Source organism: Ursus americanus, chromosome 17, assembly GCF_024610735.1.
Source record: "Ursus americanus isolate L20-20 chromosome 17, mUrsAme1.1.p, whole genome shotgun sequence".
Taxonomy (NCBI): Eukaryota; Metazoa; Chordata; class Mammalia; order Carnivora; family Ursidae; genus Ursus; species Ursus americanus.
Window position 1 is genome coordinate 37,727,064 of NC_142143.1, and position 22,012 is coordinate 37,749,075.

At 38.4% G+C, this 22,012-nt stretch overlaps 1 protein-coding gene and 1 long non-coding RNA gene across 2 annotated transcripts in view; one reads left to right on the plus strand and one right to left on the minus strand.

Annotated features, from left to right (window-relative positions):
* Window positions 1-22,012, minus strand: part of SYT1 (synaptotagmin 1) — an 820,357-nt gene that overhangs the window by 91,122 nt on the left and 707,223 nt on the right. Inside the window, exon 10 of the mRNA XM_045779553.2 lies at window positions 11,789-11,906. Coding sequence (XP_045635509.1) covers window positions 11,789-11,906 — 118 coding nt within the window. The remainder of the gene's footprint in view (window positions 1-11,788; window positions 11,907-22,012) is intronic.
* Window positions 1-22,012, plus strand: part of LOC148108663 (uncharacterized) — a 403,649-nt gene that overhangs the window by 44,097 nt on the left and 337,540 nt on the right. The gene's annotated exons all lie outside the window — the stretch shown is intronic.

Genomic DNA, 22,012 nt, shown 5'->3' on the forward strand with positions numbered 1-22,012 from the left:
CTTTCTCTCTCTCTCTCTCTCTCTCTCTTTCTTTGAGAGAGTTAGAGAACAAGTGTGGGGGGGGCAGAGAGAGAGGGAGAAGCAGACTCCTCACCAGGAGCTGGGAGTCCGGGCTCTCTATCCCAGGACCCCAGGATCATGACCCAAGCTGAAGGCAGACGTTTAACCAACTGAGCCACCCAGGCGTTCCTCTTAAGTTTCCCTGTAATTTTAAAACTAAAAATCTAAGAAAATATTGTAATAGTACTATCTGTGAAAGCGTTTGTTTCCTTAGTTAGGATATGACAGTTATTATGAACAAATGGCAGCTATGATATTGGTAGATAACTACGAAATCTCAGTTCCCTGTGTATATGTATTCTGCAAATATATTGTTACTAAATACGCATTCAGATCTTTTTGGTTCATGGGGGACAATTACATTGTCATGTTGTTTGCTGATGTCAGTTTGAAATCTATGCATTTATGTCAGTCAACTGGGTTGCTTTAGTTTTGGGTAACAGCAGTTACTGAGGATATTTGTATTTTGAAGTAAAAAACTTAATTTCCTAAATAGTTAAAATCATTTATTTATAGAAGAAAAAATTATAAGAAGCCCCTTAGTTTTCCAGGGATCACTAAGAATGCTGTATAACAAAAGTTAGATCGTTAGCAATTCAAAAAGGCAACCAGTGGCTATGGTCTCTTGACTCCGTTTGTAAGGAGTCAGTCTATAAAGCAATGAACAAGTAAGGTGATGACTCATTGCCTCATCTGTTCATGCTGGGCAAAAGATGGGACTAGTGGACCATTTTTGTCTTCACTGGAAAATGTCTTTATGACTGTCATTGAGGAATGACTACAGTAATGTGTACATTTCTGGGTCACTCTTCCTTTATCCCCTGAAGATAGTCTGTTTCATTGTGGGGTTTTTTTGTTTTGTTTTTGTTTTAACTGAAGAGAATGAGGGAATGAAGGAAGAAAAATCTGAAAATGACAGCAGAGATAATTTCAACAGTTACATTTTGTTTATTTGGATTTTATTTCTTATTTCTATTATATGACCACTATGTAATGCCAAGAGAATTTCATTAAGTAAAAACAATTAAGTCAGATCAGTTAGAAGATTAAGACAGAATAACCAGATTGGTAGAATTCGCAAGTTCCTAACTGGTTGTTTAGGCAGAGGACACTGAGGTCTGTTCGCCTAACATGAGTGCTAGGGCCTCTGAGAAGGCAAACGTTAAATAGAAGCCATGTCTGCTCTCCAAGTAGGTCATGGTACAGCAGGTGGCAAGACTGTGGAGGCCAATAGGGTGATCAATTTATAGTGGAGAACAGGAACATGAGATTAAGGGATTATGTACAAATAGTATATTATAGTCACTTACACTTCCAAAAGAATCAAGTACAATTTTTTTTTTTTAAAGATTGTTTTTGAGGTTTACTTCTTTGAGCATTGTTGCCATTGTTTAAGACTTCATAGTATTTTCCATTTTTGTCACCTGTTGTAGGCCTAAATGGAATCCTGTAGCCCCATATAAGAGAAAAACAGCATAGATATTCGCTATATATATATATATATATTTTTTAAAGATTTTATTTATTTATTTGACAGAGATAGAGACAGCCAGCGAGAGAGGGAACACAAGCAGGGGGAGTGGGAGGGGAAGAAGCAGGCTCATAGCAGAGGAGCCTGATGTGGGACTCGATCCCATAACACTGGGATCACGCCCTGAGCCGAAGGCAGACGCTCAACCGCCGTGCCACCCAGGCGCCCCAGATATTCGCTATATATTTTTAATAGCTTATTCGAAAAACTCTATCAAATCTCTTGAGGCTCACCAAATGTAGTTTTAAAAACAGGAATATTTTGGGGCTTTAATCCTGGGAAAACAATAACCTTTTGAAAATCTAACCTTCCCTATTCCTTTCTTGTATAGTCAATGGACACCAGAGGATAAAATGGTCAATTCAAGGAGGCAAATACAGTCATTCTGGGTTGGATTACTGAGATAAGCAGCTGTGGGGATTTTTTTCTGATGGTTACCCATGGAAAGGCATGGGAGTCCTATAAGACAACACAAAATAAAGATTTAGAGATATCCCCTTTTAAGCCTATAACTCAAAACAGGTTTATACATATATCAACTTATTCCTCTCCTAGAGTAACACGTTTTTACTACCTAACTGCAAAGAAAATTTGACAAAGAATTTTTGAGTAGAAAGGTGCCTTTGAGGTCATTCTGAATGGCCCTCCTTTCATGTATTTTCTTTCAAACATCAAGGTCACTTGCTAATTCTAGTATTGCAGGATGGGGTAACAGGTGGGTATTACCTTAGCTCTACCTGTCATGATTTTCAGACTTTAATCATATGTCTGCTCAGCTTTCCTTTCCCAGACTACAAAGTCCCAATCTTCTAAGCCTGTCCTCACACACAGCCCCTTCATCCCTGTTTTAGCCACTTCCTCTGGCAGTTGGTCACCTAACACCATCCATATTTTTCCTGAGGTAGGCCACCATAACTACGCATATTGCACACATGGGTGAACTTTAGTCTGGGACAAAGGGCATTTCCCCCCCCTCTTGTATTTATAATAAGTCATGACAATGTCAAGCCTGTTTGGCTGTAGCCATGTACTTGGTGAATGTCTTCAGTAGATGGTTCTATGTGGCTTTTTTCTTGTTTTATTACTGACCCTATTATCTTCCACTAATATGATTTTTATTTTTTTTTCTTCTACTGTATTATTTCTAAGCTTGCCCATACTGAAGCTCATCTACCATATTTTGGCTTACTCAGTTTAGCAAGATCTTTTTCATTTATCCTCTGAGCTTGGATTTCAATGACCAGAAACATTTCTGTTACCTTGAATATTGAGAGTTTCTTGTCTTTTTTTTCTTTCCTTTCTTTACTTTTTCTTTTCTTTTCTTTCTTTCTTTTTTTTTAGATTTTATTTATTTGACAGAGAGAGAGAGAGAGAGAGAGAGAGAGAGAGAACACACAAACAGGGAGAAGCAGGTTCCCTGCTGAGTAGGGAGCCCAATATGGGGCTTGATCCCCAAACCCTGGGATTGTGACCTGAACTGAAGGCAGATGCTTAACTGAATGAGCCACCCAGGCACCTCTAAAATTGAGAGTTTCAAGGTGACTGGTAAAAATGTCTTAGTACAAACCTCTTTGGAACTTACTTTTCCGCTTCTCTCTCTGTGGACTTTTCTTGTTAACATTTTTCAGCTGAGCTCTATTTTCCTGGTAAGTTGTCAATCGCAATTCTAATTTCTTCGGGGTTATTTAAAAGTGATTTTTGACTTACAGAGCTCCATAGCACTTGACAAAGGGTAGTAAGCTTTTATAAAATCATATTGCCCCATTCTCTCAGTAATATTACACATTGTCTTCCAGAAGCAAGCCTTGATAAAATTGAGTAGTAGGCAAAAATTTTTTAGTCTTTCTCTACCACCTAATAGGCACTCAAATCCCTTAGACTTTCTTCCATAATGTCTTAGTAACAGCCCTACACCTCTACCAGTGACATAGTTGAAACTACACTGTTTTGTATTTCATCTACTGTAGTGTGCAAAGACTCAATCACTAAAATAACATATGAATCTGTACACAAGAAAGAAATGGAGATTGTCCTTTCAGCCCAAAAATCTATTAATATTTGTTGTCTGATCTTAGGGACTCATTGATCCTGTCTTTGCTGTCCAAGTAACCAAAAACTAATTAGTCAACCAACTAATTTATATGAGTGGTTTCCATTATGGAATTTAGTTTGGGTTTCAAGGAATTATTGGAATTGGGTAGAATTTTTGGCCATCCCTCAAAGTGTAGCATGTAGTCAGCCCTATGTTCTCCAAGTTGAACTGGTGAGAAAGGATAAGAACTGAAGACTGTTTGGGTTGACATCCTAACCATGCCAAAAATTCTTTGACCTGGGAAAGTTATTTACCTCTCCAGTTCCATCAATAAAATAACATTAAAAATAGTGTCTACCTCCTAGTGTTGTAATGGGAATTAAATCAGTTAAGTGATAGAGGGTGTTTAGAACAGTGTCCAGCTCACATTGTGCTATGCAAGTGTCTTCTGTTACTTCTACTTGTGTATCCAGGGATGGGCATACTGCCTGGCACAGAGCAGGCACTGAAATGGTATTTGTTGAATGACTGGAGATGTACCTGGGGCTAAAGGACTTATTTAGACGTTTTGTGTTAACTGTTCTGAACTAACACATAACTAACTCATTTCATCAAAACCACTGTTAATCCTTCAGACATAGCATCTCTGTCCATTCTGTGGTAACTGTGCTTGGGTCTCAACTTGCATTAAACTTTGATTTAACCCTTTTTAATAACTCAATTTCTAAAATGATCCAGTTTAAAGATATGTTATTTTTTTTCTTTTTAGATCAATTTGTTCACATTTTAGGGATTCAGATTATTTTATCAATATTATAACTAAACATTTTGAAGTGTCACGGAATTTTATAGTGTAATAGTCAAGCCTAAAATTACGATGAAGACTTCTGACATCACAGCCAACTTATTATGCATATTCCTGTCCTGTTAGCTCAAGATGCTAATTTATTTGCATATTATTGCTTGACCCTGATATCATGGCCAATTAATTTGTATATCCCTATCTAATCGGCTCAAATAAGTTTTTGCCACTTTATTTGTTGGCTCAGCTCCCAGCCTAGTGGCTTTTAGCTCAAATCACTTAAGTTCGGAATGGTTTTCTTTGTCGTGCTTTTGGCACTGATGGAAGGACAGATAAGAGTGGCAGTCATGAGTGTATAAAGGAACAATCTGCTTTTGTCTTTAAGTAGGAGAGACTGAAGAAGACAAAATTTAGACATGTGGACAAGGTGTTTCTCAAGAAAGAGGATACTGGGCTGACAAAATAAATAGAACTTCTTATTTAGGGAAATTCCATTATATAAGGCAAAGGATGTATTCTACATCACTGGCCAGAAAAAAGTTCTAACTTGGAATTTGGCTGATCTGGACCTCAGTTAAAATTCTGATGTAACATTTAAGCTTCTAAGTAGAGTTTTTTTAAATTTTTTTTTTCTTGTGATACAGATGACATATCACTTAAGTTTAAGGTATACAATATGTTGATTTGATACATTTATATACTGCAGTATGATTTCCTCCCTGGCTTCAGCTAACACTCTATATACTTTATAGAAAGTACTGTTTTCAAATTTAAGATGCATAAGAATAACATGGGAGACTTTTAAAATACAATTTCCAGGTTCCCACCCCCTTTATATTCAGTTATAGCTTGGTCTGAGGTAGTCCCTGAAATCTTACATTTTAACATGTGCAATGGGGTGATTCTCATGTTGGTAGGATACCCTATCTTTATGTGATGAGATATTCTATCTACCTACTACCCGTGCCTAAAAGAATGATCTGCCTCTTCTCATTCATGGTTTCTATGTGGAGTCCAGTGGTTCCCTGAGGTTGGGTGGCTTTTTCCTAGGTGACTTCAAATGTTTAAATTGGCTCTATTTTCCAAATTTCATTTCTAGAACAGTAGAAATGAGCAGACATATCTATGAACAACTTAAAAATTGTATCTTAACAGTGCATATATATGTATGTATGGAGAGCTGAGTGGGTTAGGCAGGGTAGATCTTACTGGCTTAGGTCTCAGTTGGCTCAACCACATCCTGGCAGTCCACGACATAGGGATGGTGACTCTCTTTCCACCACGAGTCCCCTCTTCTTCATCTCCCTTAAGTATTGCTCCCCTTTGTGAATTTCATTGCCCTTTCTTTTGGGGGACATCGATTTTTGTGTGTGTGTGTGGGGATCTCTCCTACAGCCCTACCCTTTGCTTTGCACAGTGTAAATTCCATAGTGCTAAGACAGGACTGGGGTGACCAGGAGGAAGACTAGGGGTGGGGCCTGGGGTGGAAAGTGAAAAGAAGAAAGATGATGAGGTAGAACACTTTCAACTACATTTCCTCCAGCCATCCCTCAGGATGTCTGACCTCATCTCATCTCCTGGCCACCTCTCTAGCTCCTTGACTTTCAGGAGACTGCTGGAATAGGTGTTTATGATTTCAGTCCTGAATCTGTATTTTCCCAGCACCTTCTTGATGTGCTTTTTTGTTCTCCATAATTTAGGTGACTACAACACATATCAAAGAGGCAGGGTAGACAAATTTCTTACTCTTGTCTACTTGCCATGGTTCCTGGCTGTAAAAATGCTTAGAAAAATTTCTGAAGGACTGTGTTCCAGCTGCAGGGAAAGAGGGGAAATGGAATGGTCTTTGAGGCATTCTGCATTGGGAATCCAAATCTGGGCTTTAGTCTCAGCTATACCATCTACAAGCTACTGACTTTGAATGTCAGTAACATCAAAAGCAACTTCCAGTATTGAACACCTTCTGTGTGTCAGGTGTGAAGCACGATGATTTATGTACATTATTTAATGCCTCTAAGCTTCAATTTCCTGAGAATATTACATTCAGAAATTACCTCACAGTTCTATCAAGAGAACAACATGAAAAAACCAAGTTAGAAAAGGATTTCTAAACTAGAAAGTGTTCTAGAACTATGTTATAATGACTTAAGAGTTGAAACGTTTCAACCTAAATCTGAAAAGAAAATTTTTAACATAAATGAAATTTAAAAGCTTCTACTCCCTTCCATTTTGCTCATTCAAAAGTTTGGTTATCTTTTCTTCAAACAGCTCTATCCTTAGGTTGGAAGACCTGAAAAATTTTAATTTGTGCTATAAAGCCCAAATGAACTTAGTCTTGAACTTTCTCATTAAAGCTGTACTTAGAAGTCTTAAATTCTGGTATGACAGCCCCCCTCCAACACACACACACACACACACACACACACACACACTCACTCACTCACTCACTCACTCTCAGTCGCTCACTCACTCACATGCATCCACTGAAAATAAACAAAAAACCAAACAGACAAGCAAACAAAAAAGTGAGGAAAGTAGCTGTAACATAAACAGGAACAAGAAATTCAGTTAGGAACAAGATATTTACTCCTTGTGAGTAACTTGAAAGTCTGCACAGGTATAGGTTTGAATGTTAAAAAATAAACCACTCAAAAATACAAGACCTACAACCTCACACCTTTGAGAATCTTCAACTTTTCTAATTCCTTCAATTTCTTAGACTTCTATGCTGCAGACTGAATGTTAGCATTCCCCTAAAATTCCTATGTTGAAACCAAATCCCAGTGTGATGGTGTTTGGAGGTGGGAGCCTTGGGAGGTGATTAGGTTGTGAGGGTGGAGCCTGCATGAATGGTATTAGTGTCCTTACAAAAGAGTCTCCAGAAAGCTCCCCTGCTTCCTCTGCCCTGTGAAGACCCAAAAATAAGAGAGCCACCTATAAAACCAGGAAGCAGTTTCTTACCAGACACTGAACCTGCTGGTGCCTTGATCTTGGACTACGAGAAATAAATTTCCATTGAAGACATCCAGTTTACGATTGTGTTGTTACAGCAGCTTAACTGGACTAAGACACTGTTCATATTCTTCCTCAGTTTTCACAAAAAGATAACATTTATTTGAAGAGAAATTTACTCCAAACACACAGGTGTATAAAAGGTTGTGAGGATACTGAGAAGTGGTTACTAGGCAAAAGGCTTGATTTCCCATCCCTCCCTTTCCAATTACAGGGCAAAAAACCCCCGACTCATTTTCTACTTTACCAACTTACTCCTGAAGGACAGTATTGAAGCCTGCAAGATTCAAGATTTACATACAAATAGCTTGATTCAGAAACTCTAGATGTTGCTCATAAATACTTGAGAATGGAATAGTAAGCATGTAAGTGCAAAGGTCTACTGTAGACCTGTGAATGGGCCAGTCAAGTTTGTCCCTATAAGAAGGGTTGGAATTTGCGTGATTTGCTATATGGGTAGATGAGAGAGGCAAAGTCTTGATGCAGTGTATTTTGAATTTACACAGTAGAAAAGAAACCCTTCAAAAGAGCAGTAAGAAAAATTATTTAAAGTTTTTCCATTTTTTCGCCCAATATTTCTTGTTTAATTCAATACCTTGTCTTAATTCACTGTTTGGCCTGTGTAAAACATAGGTCTACTGATCTCATTTTTGCCTTAACTGACCAGCCAATCCTATAAAACAAACGTTTCTTTTTTTCCCATTCAAATAAGCCTTGGTTGAACTGTTTATTGGTTGCTTTCACATTTTCCATATTTAGCCCAAGATTTCATAAAGTAACAGAAATAATTACAAGAATATTTAGTGAGCACTTAGTGTGCCAGATCCTGTGCTTTATTTCTCACGGCACCTTTATTAAAAAAAAAAAATCCTCTTATTACTCCCACTTTATAGATAATGCAACTAAGGCTCAGAAAACGAAATCACTTGTCCAGTGTCAAATTGCCAGTAGTGGTAGAGTGGGATTCAAACCCTAGTAAAACAACAGACTTTGGTTCCAATTAACCCAATTAACTAGTCATTTCCAGCAAACGTAGTTAAACATTTGAATTACCTGGGATGATCTCATTATATAATTTTGGTCTCCTCAGACATAGGTCAAATTACTTTGAGATAGAACAAGTGCTTCAAGTTATTTTAATGGTAAGTAGGTTAAACAAATTTGAAATGCAAGACTTGTTTTTCCAGGCCATAGCTCCTTTGTAAATAATTCATTATTCATTCAGCAGCTATGTTCAGTGCTACCAGTCAAGGCATTGTGGGAGATAGAAATACAGAGCGGAGTCTAGTGAGAGAGAAGCGTGATGTTTGAAGGGTGTAAACAAACGGCTGTTGGCATTTAAAAAAGGGAAAGTTGTGTCTTATTGTGATGGATCAGAAGAGACTTCATGAATTCCCTCCACCTCAAATTTTCTTTCTCCCAGACATCCCATGGTTCATTTCTCACTTCTTCCAGGTTGTTGCTCAAATGTTACCTACTTCCCAGGCTTTCTCTGACCACCCCACTTAAACCCACTCCCCAGTGTTTCTTATCCTACTTCCCTGCTTTGCTTTTTCCATAGTGCTTATCACCCGTTGGCATACTACATGCTTATTTATTGGTTCCCTGTCTTCCCAAATTAAAATGTAAGCTGTACAAAGGCAGGGCCTTTTGGCTGTTTTGTCCACTGATGTAAATCTAGTCTAAGAACAGTGCTTAACACACAGTAGGGAAACACTATATATTTGTTCAACAGATGGAGAAAATAAGACTTAAGCTTGGTCTGAAGAATGGAAAACCTTTAGCTGGGCATTGTTGGAAGGAAGAATTCCAAGTGAAGGAAATGATTTAAGCAAAGAATGGAGGCAGCAAATTACACAGTCTGTTTGAAGAACTGTGTGCTGGTCAATTTGGTTAAAATATAGAAATGCAATGGGATGTAGTCTGGAGGGATCTATGTTATGTAGACCTGAGTGATTGACTTAATTTCAGAGGCAGATGGAGCCCTTGAGATTAGGAGTCTTGATCTATCCTTATTTAATATTTAAGAATTAAAATCATTCCAGATAATTCAAATGTAGGGGAGACCCAGGGTGTGTGGATCCTGAAGCTAATAGAATTTTAGACCCTGGTGAAACAACCCACTTTGATTCAATTAACTAGCCATTTTAGCAAATGTAGCTTGACATCTGAAAAAAACATAAAGGAGAAAAAAATACGTAGAAAATGATGATTACTAAATTAGATGTGACCTCTGGCCTTGCCCCTTTTATGTCACAATGCTGAGTTAGCACAGTGAGTGGTAGGAGTCCTCCCAGCAGCCCTGCCTTCCCCTGGTAGCTACCAGTAACCCAATTACACATGGAAGTGATTAAAAGCTACGTAAGTATATTCTGCCAGACCCAACTTCCCTTAACTAAATCTCAAAAATGCCGGTAGCTACTCAGATGCTGCTGATCAAGAAGAGATGGATGACGGCAGTAAAGTCGGAGACTCACTGTGACTGACAAATTGTGGCTGAAATATCAGTGATCATGGAAACGCATTTCTAGGACCTTGGAAAAAGACAACAAATGAGGGACCCTGAAGTTTCATTGGCTTCATGGTTAAGCTGCCTCTGGAACTCTGTTAGAGGGAATACGATGAATGGGAAGGAAGATTAGAGGAGTACTGGACACAGGTGATGAGATGCTGGTTGGCATGGGAGTGTGGAGAGGAGCATATGAGGCAGGATACAAAGACACCATGACCATTGAACCAAAGGTGTCTGAAGTCTTACCTCAGGATACTAAGTAGTATCTGGGTGTGAACTGTTCTTAAAGCTGAAAACTTCTCTGTACATTAAGTGCTCTTTTGTTTAAGGTTTGAATACCCTACATTTATTAGATTACCAGTGTTCAAATGATCACATCTTTGGCGAGTGAGAGTGTCTTTGGGGTGGCTTCCGAGTCTTTTGACATGACCTTTGTATTCTTTGGTAGCTTCCTTGCTTTCTGGTTAGATGAGATGTTCTAGGCTTGTATACTTTCTGTGCCATACCTGGAACCTACCCTTTCTCCCATAGGTGCCAGGTTCTTCTAGTGAAAAACTGAGTTTAGCCATATCTCGTGCTAGGGATGCTCAGTGCCACTGAGTCAGTCTTTGTTTCTAGGTCTTATCAGTGGATAGAATTTTTTAAAAAGTATGTGTTTATATATGTGCATGTGTGTGTGTGTATATATATGTGTGTGTGTGTGGGTGTGTGTATATATATACACACACATGTATTTTGCATCTTACACATGTTAGATTTTTTTTTTTTTACATTTCTAGAGGAAACTGCTCATTGCTTTAAATTTGTTCTATCATTCTTTAAGCAATGGAAGCAGTAAGCTTTTAAATGGGGTCTTTGTGAGATGAATTAGTGCAGCTTTCCCAGGCAACTTATTTATAAATGAGAAATAAACTTACATACCAGAATTTGGTTGACAAATTAGTAGTTCAGTAAGTGGAAACTCAGCTTTAGCGTTTTTGAGCCGTTATGCTTTAGAATATAAAATGACCTTGCTGCATTAGGGTGACCTTTTTGAAGATTGCAATATTTTTATTAGAGAAAGCACTAATATGTTGGTTCTAATTCCACAGCCACAAACAATGACACTACAGTCTATTTATGATGACCTTGTGGTATATAAAAGCTTTAATAATGTACTATAAAATTGAAAATATAATTACCCAGAAGAGAAAATTTTAAAAAATCCGATTCAATTGTAGAAATCCTTCAGTTGACTTTGCTTTTGAGCAAGAATATACTTAAAAAAAAGAAGGCAACTAGGTTTGGGTTGTATAGAACTTAAAATCTAAAAGTCTCCTCCATTCCCAACATAAACTGTAGACATAAATGCATTACCTTGGGGATTCACCCCCCAACAGATTTTGTTTACTTACATTTGAAATGCCGCACCTTTTAATAAAACAGTGTTACTAAAAACTGTTAGGCTATGCAATACCTAATAAAGAACTCTCAGTTAAAACACTGTTTTCATGTCATGGGTAAATTTTGGTTAAAAAAAAACAACACACAAAATGGTCATAGGTATTGTCTTTTACGAGAGAAGCAAAAGGAAAAAAAATTAGCTTTCAGTATGTAGAACTAATGATTGCTGCTCTGGCTATGAAACAGGAAAAGAGATTTCGTCTTTTATGCCAATTCCAATAAACTGAGAGTGGCTTCTGGAGCACTGTGTTGGGATGGATTTTGAGACTGCTTCCAGTCTCCGTGGGAAGGAAGCTGTGATCAATAAGGAATGGGGAGTCGCAGCATGTGTGCAATGCATTTGGTATCCATGATGAAACGGCATTTTAAAAAACCCAATAAACATCACAGTCTTACCAGATAAGCCGCCCACGTCCATCTTCTTCAGGTTCTTTGCCTCCAGAATGACAACGGTCAGCTTGCCAGCAGTCGGCACGTAACGAAGGGAGAAGCAAATATCACCCAATTTCTCTTGCTGTGAAAACCAATAAGAGAGAAGTAACTTTTCGAATAAAGGTGAAGATGGTTTGTACACATACACTGCAAATTCCTCAGGAGGAGGATTAGGACAATTAGAATGTGAAAGCTCTTAGGTTCATTGGCGTTTACCCAGTGGTCTTTCATTCACTGAGGTATGAAGAGTGATTGTAACCCATTCCAGTTTTAAATAGCTCATCTATACTTTATCATTCATCAAAATATATCCATAATTCAACAGTTCAGGAAATGAGACCGAGATGACTTTTTTAGAAACTCTACTCTGAATAGCACTGCAACGCTTTTGGCAAAATTTCATAACTTTATTAGATAGCTTTGAAAAGAGCCTAACTCTCCTTTAGTAGAATCAACCTACCTAAATTTTTGTCTTTTTACATTTCAAATAGGATAATGTCTAATACTTTAGATTTTTGGGGAAAGGACTTGTATTTGCATTAGACTGAATTTTTTAAGATTTAGCTCTTGTATTTTATTTATTTTTAAGGAAGCTCTGAACCCAATGTGGGTCTTGAACTCACAACCCAGAGATCAAGAGTTGCATGCTCTACCAACTGAGCCAGCTGGGTGCCCCTGGAATGAATTGTTAATGAAAAATTCTGAATTCCTTGTAGCCGAAAGGCAACAAGTAGACGTTTTTCCATTTCAATTTTACTCCTTTCAAGTGAGATCCAAGTTTCCCCCCTTATTCCAATATTTGTACAAATCCAAGCAGCAGGTTGCAAAATTTCAGAATTGGGACTTCAGAATTGGGGCCAGTTACATGCTGGTTTGGTTGTTGATTAATTGATTTAGGACATTTCCAAATAGGATTGCAATGTGTTTTTCGTATGTCGTGGATGAGGCGGGGACCTGAAGTTCACGTGCAGCAAGAAGAGGCAGGATACGCATCTCAGGGAGGCTGCGAAGCCACCCTCAGAGGGACATCCCTGGCAGAACTTTGGGCTTCTGCCAGCCCCTCCTGAAGATGGCTTCTATTTGGCCACAGCTGAAGTAAGGCTTACATCTGAGGCTTGCTTTGCAAGTGCGTGTGGTTACTTTAGAGTCTTAGACTGGGGGGCTCATGTCAGTATGAGTTGTGGGAAAGCAAGTAGTTTCTTTTCCTCTATGAAGTCTTTCACTGAACTTCTGTGATTAGATGGAGATGCACTCCTCTTCTTTGGGTCTTGTTCTAGCATGTGAAGGTTTTATTCCACTCTTGTCACTTACACAGGAGACTTGCTGTGAGAGGTTTATGGACACTTACACTTCTACCACTCATTTCAGTTTTCACATGTCAATTTGCAAGAAAGATGGTTGGTTAGCAATATACTCCTTTAATAGTAAGCCTTTTTATGTATCACTTTAAAGTTCGAGAAACCGAGGTTTTCTACATTTAGAAAAACTTTCTTTTAGTGGAATGATGGGAAGCAGAAGTGGTTCTTGGAAAGCTTACAGGAACGGGATCCTGCAATCTCCATCTCTGCTCCTTCTCCTTGACAATTCCATCTTGTTTTCTCTACAACAGCCCTGTGAAGTAGGTACTGTTGTGTTCCTTTTACACATAAAGAGTTTGAGACTCAGAGGTTACACACGGTTATATAGGTATTTCAGTGTGGAACTGAAACAAGGTCCTTTGACTCAAAATAATGAGTTTTCTTTACCATCAGACCGCCATCTGGAATGACAAACTAATACTCCAACTGACCACCCACTTAGATATCCCACTCTCACTTTACATTCATGCTGTCTCACTAAATGGAGTTTATCACCAGATCTTCCCCTTGCTGTTCTCCTTTCTGACATCCCTTTCTGTCAGGGTCACTAAGTAATCGGTTCCCAGTGACCAGTGTTCCTTCTCTTTTCCTTTAGTCCTTCAGCCCACAAATTTTGACATTTCTTTGTCGATGTCTCTCAAATTGGATTTTTAAATTTTACTTAATTTTTCCCCATCCTCATCAACATGACCTCTACTGTCCTCACCTCTACCTCCAACACGCCCTCCATCTCTACTGTGCTATTTGCCACTGTCACCATCACTATCACCAGCTCCATCCCTTCTGCCTCCATTCTGTTTGAGATCAAGCTCTACACACTTCTGTCATCTTTTTCCTGCAACAGTCTGATGCAAGATCTCATGAGTCCTATTCTCTCCAAAGTCCAGTGTAGACTGTGTACTAATGCCAGCCTAATCTTTGAAAGGTCTGAACCCATTTTCCTGACTTTGTCTCTGCCCTAACTATCTAAACCTTCTACTTTACTATCTGTTCCACCTTCAGAATATAGTTTGAATCTGACCTCACCTCCCTACTTAAAGGCCTTCACTCTAGTACAGGTAGGGAGACCAACCTCTTGATTTGAAAAAGACTATTGGTTTTAGCCCTAAATGTCCTGTATACCCTGAGAAGCCTCAGTCCCTGGCAAACTGTAATAATTCATAATCTTAAGCCCAAGTTCTCCTTGCTGGCCTAGACCTCTACAGTGGCCTCCTAATAGCCTCTCTGCTTCCACTCTTGCTCCTTTTTAGATTCTTTCTCACCTACTAGGCAGAGGGATCCTTTTAAAATGGAAATCTGATCATGAGACAGTTCTACTTAGAGCTCTTCCCCGTCTTCCCATTTGGCTTGGAATGATCTGTGTTCCTTACACAAAAAGGCCTATGTGGTCCATCCCCTACCTCCTACTATACTCTTGATCTTCCTCTTCTCAAGACATGCCAGGCACGCTTCTACCTCAGGGCCTTCACCTTGGCTGTTCCTTCTGTCTACAATATTCTTCCCCAGATACTATGATGGATTGCCCCATTAGTTTTTTCTTTTTTTTAATTTTTAAAAAAGTTTTATTGAGTTAGAAATAATATACAACAAAATTCACCCTGAGCATACGGTTCAATGAGTTTCAGCAAATGCATGCAGTCATTAACTACTAGCAAAATCAGGGTATAGGACATTTTTTAAATTATATTCGTTTAGCTTTTTGCTCCTATGTCACTTCTTTAGAGTTTTTATGTAGTCATCCTATCTAATGTCCTATCTGCTCCTAAACATACACACTACCTGGCCTTTGCCCTGCTTCTTTTTCATTCTAGCACATATCACTTAAAATTCTATTATGTTTGTTTAGGTTTTCCCCACTAGAATATCAGGTCTATAAGAGAAGAAAAATGTTTTTCTCACTGCTATGTTCTAAGCCCTAGAATAGTGGCTGGCACAGAGTCAAGGTCCATATATGCCTCTTGAATGAATAAATGCAGATTGTCTTCTATCAAATACAGTCAGATTGGTCTCCATGTTATCCTCTATTGCTACAGGTCAAGTTCTCCGGGAAGCAGACTCAGAGGTTTGCAAGCAGGAGGTTTATTGTGGTGTGTTCTTTGGATCAGCGCCTATGGGAGAGTGCAGGGAGCAGAACTGCAAGACAGGAAAGTTGGGCTGTGATGTAGTCCTAGCAGAGGCCTCAGCCGATCCTATGGGGAGTTCTGGAACTGGGATAGCTCTTCAGATAGGTTCTGAATTCTTAAAAGGGGTGAAATTTTTATGGTCCTTAATCTACCAGTCATTGGATGTGGGCTGTCCCCACATCTTGGACCAGAGATCTCTTCTGCTGAGGGTGATGCTGAGAAGAAGGATCCCAGTTACGGGCCATCAGCCATCAACACTCCAGGCAGCCAGTGGAATAAATATTTTGTCCATAAAGATGGTGCAAGATTGGTGTGTGTGTGGGGGGGCAGTTCATCAAAGCAATTACTATATTTCTGAGTGCGATTCCTTTTCACCACCAAATTTTTGCATAGTCAGGAAATCCATCTGCAATGTCTTCAGTCCTTTCTGCCTAACAAAATTATCCCGACCCGACCTTTCAGTCTTAGTCCAAGTTTATATCTTTAACAAAGTACCCCCTTACTATTCTAGCCTATGTAGATTTCTGCTAGCTATTGCTTTATAGCCATCAGCATAGTGCCTAGCAACGTTTTTTCCCCCTATTTATTTCATATGTGAGTTTCCCTCACCCTAAACTCCGGAGAAGCAGGGATTATACTTTATAAGCCTTTATTATGTGCCTTCTTAAGTAGTATAAATAACTGTTGATTGGTTTTAAAATGAGCGCCTCACCAACCGTTCACTTTGTAAACAGCATGGACACTAGTGTTTATGAACAGTATATCCAGTTTCATCAATGAGTCAACTAATGAATATATTTGGAGCTCCTTCTTTGTGCCTAGTGCCATAGACATGGCTATGTTAGGCCTTTCATAAAAGTAGAAATGAAAACATTTCTGGAAATGTAGTTTTTATAAGATAATTTCAAAACCCTATAGAGTTGCAGCCGACAGATGAGTGCTTTGGCTGGTGTGATTATCTCATGAAGGGGCCTTATTACTATTAGGAATTTCAGCTTTATGTATAATTTATTTTAGTCAATTGCCTTGATCACTAGGTGGAAACTGCCAGTTAGTGTAAGAAAGTTCCAACTGTGAGATTCAGAGAAATTAACCTGCTCTTTTAGAATATGGAGCTGACAATCAGAAAGAACCTTTGTTCTGAGCAGCTTGATAATTCTGTTATTTTTTTAAAGCAGCCTCTGAATAGAGTAACACAAATTAATGATTTAATAGACAACTACAGAAATGCCTTTCCTTTTTGAAAAGCATTACGTATAGATATTAGAACAAAGGTCATTTCCAATGGATAAATAAAAAGCTTGATTTAAAATGAATGTTTATTTGATGGCTTCTTTAGTACCGTCCATCATTTTATGTGTGAAAAGGGGGGTTCATTTTTGTGACCTTCGCAAATGGAGCTAAGTTCACAAGCTTGTTGGAAATGCTGTACTCTTGAATGAGTTTTAAAAAGGTATCTGAATTGACTTAATGCTGTGACATTTTACAAGGGCGTATTCTATTTATGTTAATCCTAAGATTTTTTTCCGTGTGTCAAATTGGTGATAGTTTCTCTGAGTAAAGGGTTTTTCTCTGAGGTTGGGAGTCTATTTAAAGGTTGACAAATAAAAAATGGCAGTCCAAAAATCTCAAAATGAAAATCAGCTGATTTGCATATTCTTCATTTATAAAAATACTAGGACATCTTCCAGTTATAAAAGGGATAATGTCAAGTTTCTCATCTTAATAAGAGTAGCTTTAAATATATCCTTTGGGTGGTAGTAGCTTTCAAATTCATTTTATTCCCACAACTGTACTCATACCACTGAACTATTTGCCAAATCAGTATTTACATCTAATGGTCCAGATGGTCACAGTATGAAATGATGCAGTGGATGTAGTGAGGCTAAAAAGACTGAATCTGGCCTAGTGCACAAATACACGGTAATTGCTCAGGTGAATGAGACAGTTGTCATGTCTTTGAATACTTACTTTATGAGGATGCTATATAACCTATTAACTCTGGATTCATTTAATTATTCATTTCTTAATTAAAAAAACAGGTTCTACCATAAGACTCTTCTAGTCCAGTCTCCACGGACACTCAGATGAATAAGAGGGCTTTACAAAGTTCTGAAAGTAGTGGAGTGACAGACTTAGATGGAGAATAATAATATAGTGCAACTGTACCATAGAGATGGCGCCAATGCTATGGGAGCAAAGAGGAGAAGGTTGGAACTTTCTAGGGTCTAGTGACAGAATTAAGGAGGCGAAGACTGTAATTGGAGATTTTTACCCCTGATAATCCTCATCAATTTCTCTGGCCCCCCCAAATGCACATTCTTTGTAAAACTAATGTGCTTGCCATTCAAATCTACCTTTAAAACAAGTTGTCTAGCTCTCCCCTTTCAATCAGAGCTAGTATGTATGGGGGGAGGTGATAAAGTAAATGTCCTGGGGTAGGCAGTGCCTGAGCTGAGATACAAAGGTCAACAGGAAGAGTCAGTGTGAACCATGTAAAGAAGAGAGTAAAAATGTTCTAGACACAAAGATGCACTTGAAAAGTCCTGTAACCGCTTAAACCAAGTTACTCTTCTACAAATGTAAAATTCATACAATTAAAGACGGATATCTGCTTTATGATTTAAATCTTCAAAACTTCCTCTTAATATAGGTATTGCCAATAGGAGATACACTTTACACTTGTAGTCCTATTAGATATAACAGAAGCATAGGTATTCTGACATGATCAAAATAAGAATGATGAAAGTAGAAAATCAAAATGCCTATTAAAAATAAGTAACAGCAAAGTACACTACAGAAGAGTGAAAAAAGCAGTAAATGTGGGCATTACCATTTGTTCATTCAACAGATATTTATTAGACATCTCCTACACAGACACAGGGACACAATAAAGCACACAAAATCAATGTGCAATATAAACATAGTAAAGTTATGAGTGCCTGGCACATATAACAGCAAACACTACTCTATTTTAACAAATATCCTATTTTACTGCCATCTTCTCTAGATAATGCCACATCCCTCCGTTCCTTTTCTGAACCAAACTTCTTGAGTGAATCAGTGAAAATCACTGTCCCTATTTATTCATGTTCCACTGGTTTTGCTCTTCATTTTATTGAAATGGCCACTGCTAAGGTTTCAGATGACATTCATCTTAGTAAACCATAAATATTTTTTTAACCTGAAGTCTCAGCAGAATTTGACATCCCTTTCTTCCTTGAATTCTGTGATACAATGATTTCTTGATTTGTTTATCTGCCTCTCTGGCCACTCAATCTTGGTCTTGGTCTTTCTCAAGCTTTAATCCTAACCCATTTCTTTTCTTCATAAACTAATAGAGGCATACCCGGCGATCTTGCGAGTTTGGTTGCAGACCGCCACAATAAAGCAAATATCACAATCAAGTGAGTCAAATGAATTTTTTGGTTTCTAGTGCGTATAGAAGTTTATACTATACTGCAGTCTATTGAGTGTACAGTAGAATTATGTCTAAAAAATGTACATACCTTAATTCTTCCTAAAAAAAAATGCTAACACCTGAGTGTTCGGAGATCACCATCACAAATACAATGAAAAAGTTTGAAATAGTGCAAGAATTACCAAAATGTGACAGAGACATGAAGTGAGCGGATGCTGTTGGAAAAATGGCAGTGATAGACTTGTTTCACATACCTTCAATTTGTAAAAAGTTCAGTAAAGTGAGGTATGATAAAAGGAATTATGCATATACTATCCCTGTCTATAGCTTTAATAACAATGCGGAAGTGATTGCCACGTGCCAAGTTTGTATCTTCACTTTAGATACTTTGTCTGAACTCCAGACTCCTATATCCCACTACCTACTTGTCATTTCCACATTAGAACATTTCACAGCCATCTCTGACTCAAATTCCAAAAACTGAACTCACAATCTTGTTTCACAATACCAGTCCACTCTATTTCAGTATGCTATCAGCCTCCAACTAGTTGCTCAAGCCAGAAAACTGGACATTACCATTGACCACTAACTACTTCAGAGTTCAGATTTTATCTGTTAGAAATTTCTTAAGTGGGTTCACTTGTTTTCATCCTTACCCAATAAATCTCATATTCTGATATTAGAATATTCATCATTCTAATCCAATAATTGGTCATCTAGATTATTCTAGAAGTCTTAGTGGATCTCTCTAAATTTACTCCTGAAATACAGTGGGGAGAATCACCTTTTAAGTAACAAATCTCAAAATCCTCAGGTAGGTATCCTGTCTCTCTAGGGATAAAGACCCACACCTTTACCATCGTTTATAATATGGGGTCTGGCTCCTGCTTACTCTTCAGCCTCCTCTCCTGGCCCTTGGCCCCTCTGTGCTCCAGCCACATCAGTCATCTCCTTAGGATCAAACACGTCATGTTAACTGTATACTCAGAACCATCACATACCCTTGACACATTCTGTCCTCTTGTTCTCCCTTTTGTTTAACTTTTACTCATCTGTCAGACCTCACTTCTATGTTTACTTAGAGAAGCCTTCCCTGACTTGCCAGACTAAATAAGGCTCTTCTCATACATTCCTTAGTAGCCCTCCAATACTCTTCTTTGAAATATTGATTATAATAGTCATGCATTATAATCATGCACAGTAACTGTAATCACGGACAGCAATCATGTATTTGTGTGATGATTGCATTGTACCTCACACCCATGAATTTGCTCATCTTTGCATAGTGTCCTTTTATCTACATGCATAGTGCTTGGCTCATAAAAGATGGTTAGTACATATTTATTGAGCCAAAGAATGAATATCTGTTTACCGAATGCTTCACTCTGTCAGAGACTACTTGCTGTTTGTCAGAATCCACTTAGAAGTAGGATTAGTAATCCATTCCACTTTCTGTGGTTTGCAGAAAATGAGCAACACTTAATTTTGTACTTAATTCAGTTTACTGAACACTTACATACATTTTCAGTATGTCAGTCATGGTGCAAGCTACTGGAAAAAAAAAAAAAGGCTGACTAAAACTTGCTCTTTAGAGACTTCTTCTTGGCCAGGGACAATAGGCATAAAACAGAAGTTCAACATAAAATGGTAACTGCCATTATAGAAACATGTTTTAGGAAGAACCATTCTAGAGAAGGTAGAGGAATTTGTTGGGGTTAATTTTATACGTGAATTTTGAGTGGAGGGTAGGGGAATGTGAACAGAATATAGAATGGAAAGTGAGTCCCAGAAATGTTCTTGTCAAAAGAGTCTTCATGCTGTAGTGTGCTGTGATGCCTGAAGTACCACCATTCATACCCTTTTGCTAAAGCTTTAGATCTCTAGGAGTCCTTTAAAATAAGATGTACCATTTTGCCCCCTAGTGGATGATAGGACAATCCATCATGGTATTAAATTTTAGTGGATAGTTTCTTGGGGTATGGAAGATTTATCTGAGTGGAAATGGGCAAAAATGGGGATGATCCTGATTATGTCCATAATTTGGGATGCTGTTTCTCTTAGAAGAGGGCATAAGTGGGAATCCAGGTAAATGACCAGTTGTATGAGGACATGTGAAGAAAGGAGATAATGGGAAACAGTTTGGAAGGTATCCAAAGACAAACCTTTACCAAATTGCCTTGTCCCATTAATGTTCTCTCTATGTTAATGGCATGTTCTTGATTTTTCTGGGTCAGGCCTGATTTTTAATATTCTATTTTCTTATCCAAATGTGACTTTGAGGCTCTGGGGTAAAGTGGATTCTTAATACTGGTTTCCATAACTCAAATATTTTAATCTTCTATAGTGAAATGTAGATAGCAAGTAATTTTGAAACATGGGCAACATATTTCTAAATAAAAATGCAAAATGGCCTCTGCACTTAAAAAAAGGAAGCATTGTAAAGAAAAATTATGTGGAAGGTGGGCCATTGATCCTGAAACATTCATTAAAACAAAACAAACAAAAAACCACCAGAAAACAATGCCAGGTAATCATTGGAAGGCATTGTTGAACACTTTTCACCTTGAGAAGAGTGTTATCTCTTGTGGCAGAGACAGGCATTTGGATGATTTCTACGTAGGCTTATACTGATAAAGCAGCATTAAAGTTTTACTAATTATACTCAACAACTGCAAAGACTTTGTATCCTGACCTTTTGTCACTTGTAGTTATGTTTACTTGTGCATCCTAACTAACTTGAAAGGATACTATGGGATAATAGTCTTGACAGAGAAAGCTCAGTAGCCAGGGAGCTGTTTTTATCCAAAGAATACTTTTCCCTTTTTAGTTCCAGGATGATGGTGACCAAAAGGAAGTCTGGAGAGAATGGTAGTGGCACACAATTAGGAAACATCATTGGCCCAGGAAGGTTTTCCTTTTCCTCCTCATAGGGGGCTGGGTAAAAGACGAGATGGTGAATGCTGAGCAGACCCAGGTTGTGCCACTAGACAGCTCTAGGGGGCGCTCTAAGCAAATTCTTCCCTTGCTGTTGAACTAGGTAAGTAGCGCTTGCTCTGTCTTTGAGGATTACAGAAGATCTTCATGTGAGTCCGGGGGAACACAAAATCAGAGAGAACCAAAAGGAAGGTGATAAAAAGAGCGTGGTAGAGACAGGCGAGTCACACAGAAGCTGGTGACGGGAGAAAAGCTACTTAAACGCAAGGTTAGGGAGGTCAGAGGGGCCAACCCAGCTTCAGCTAGCTGGTCGTGGGTCTGTTCTTAGCAAATGGGAGACTTGAAGAAAAGA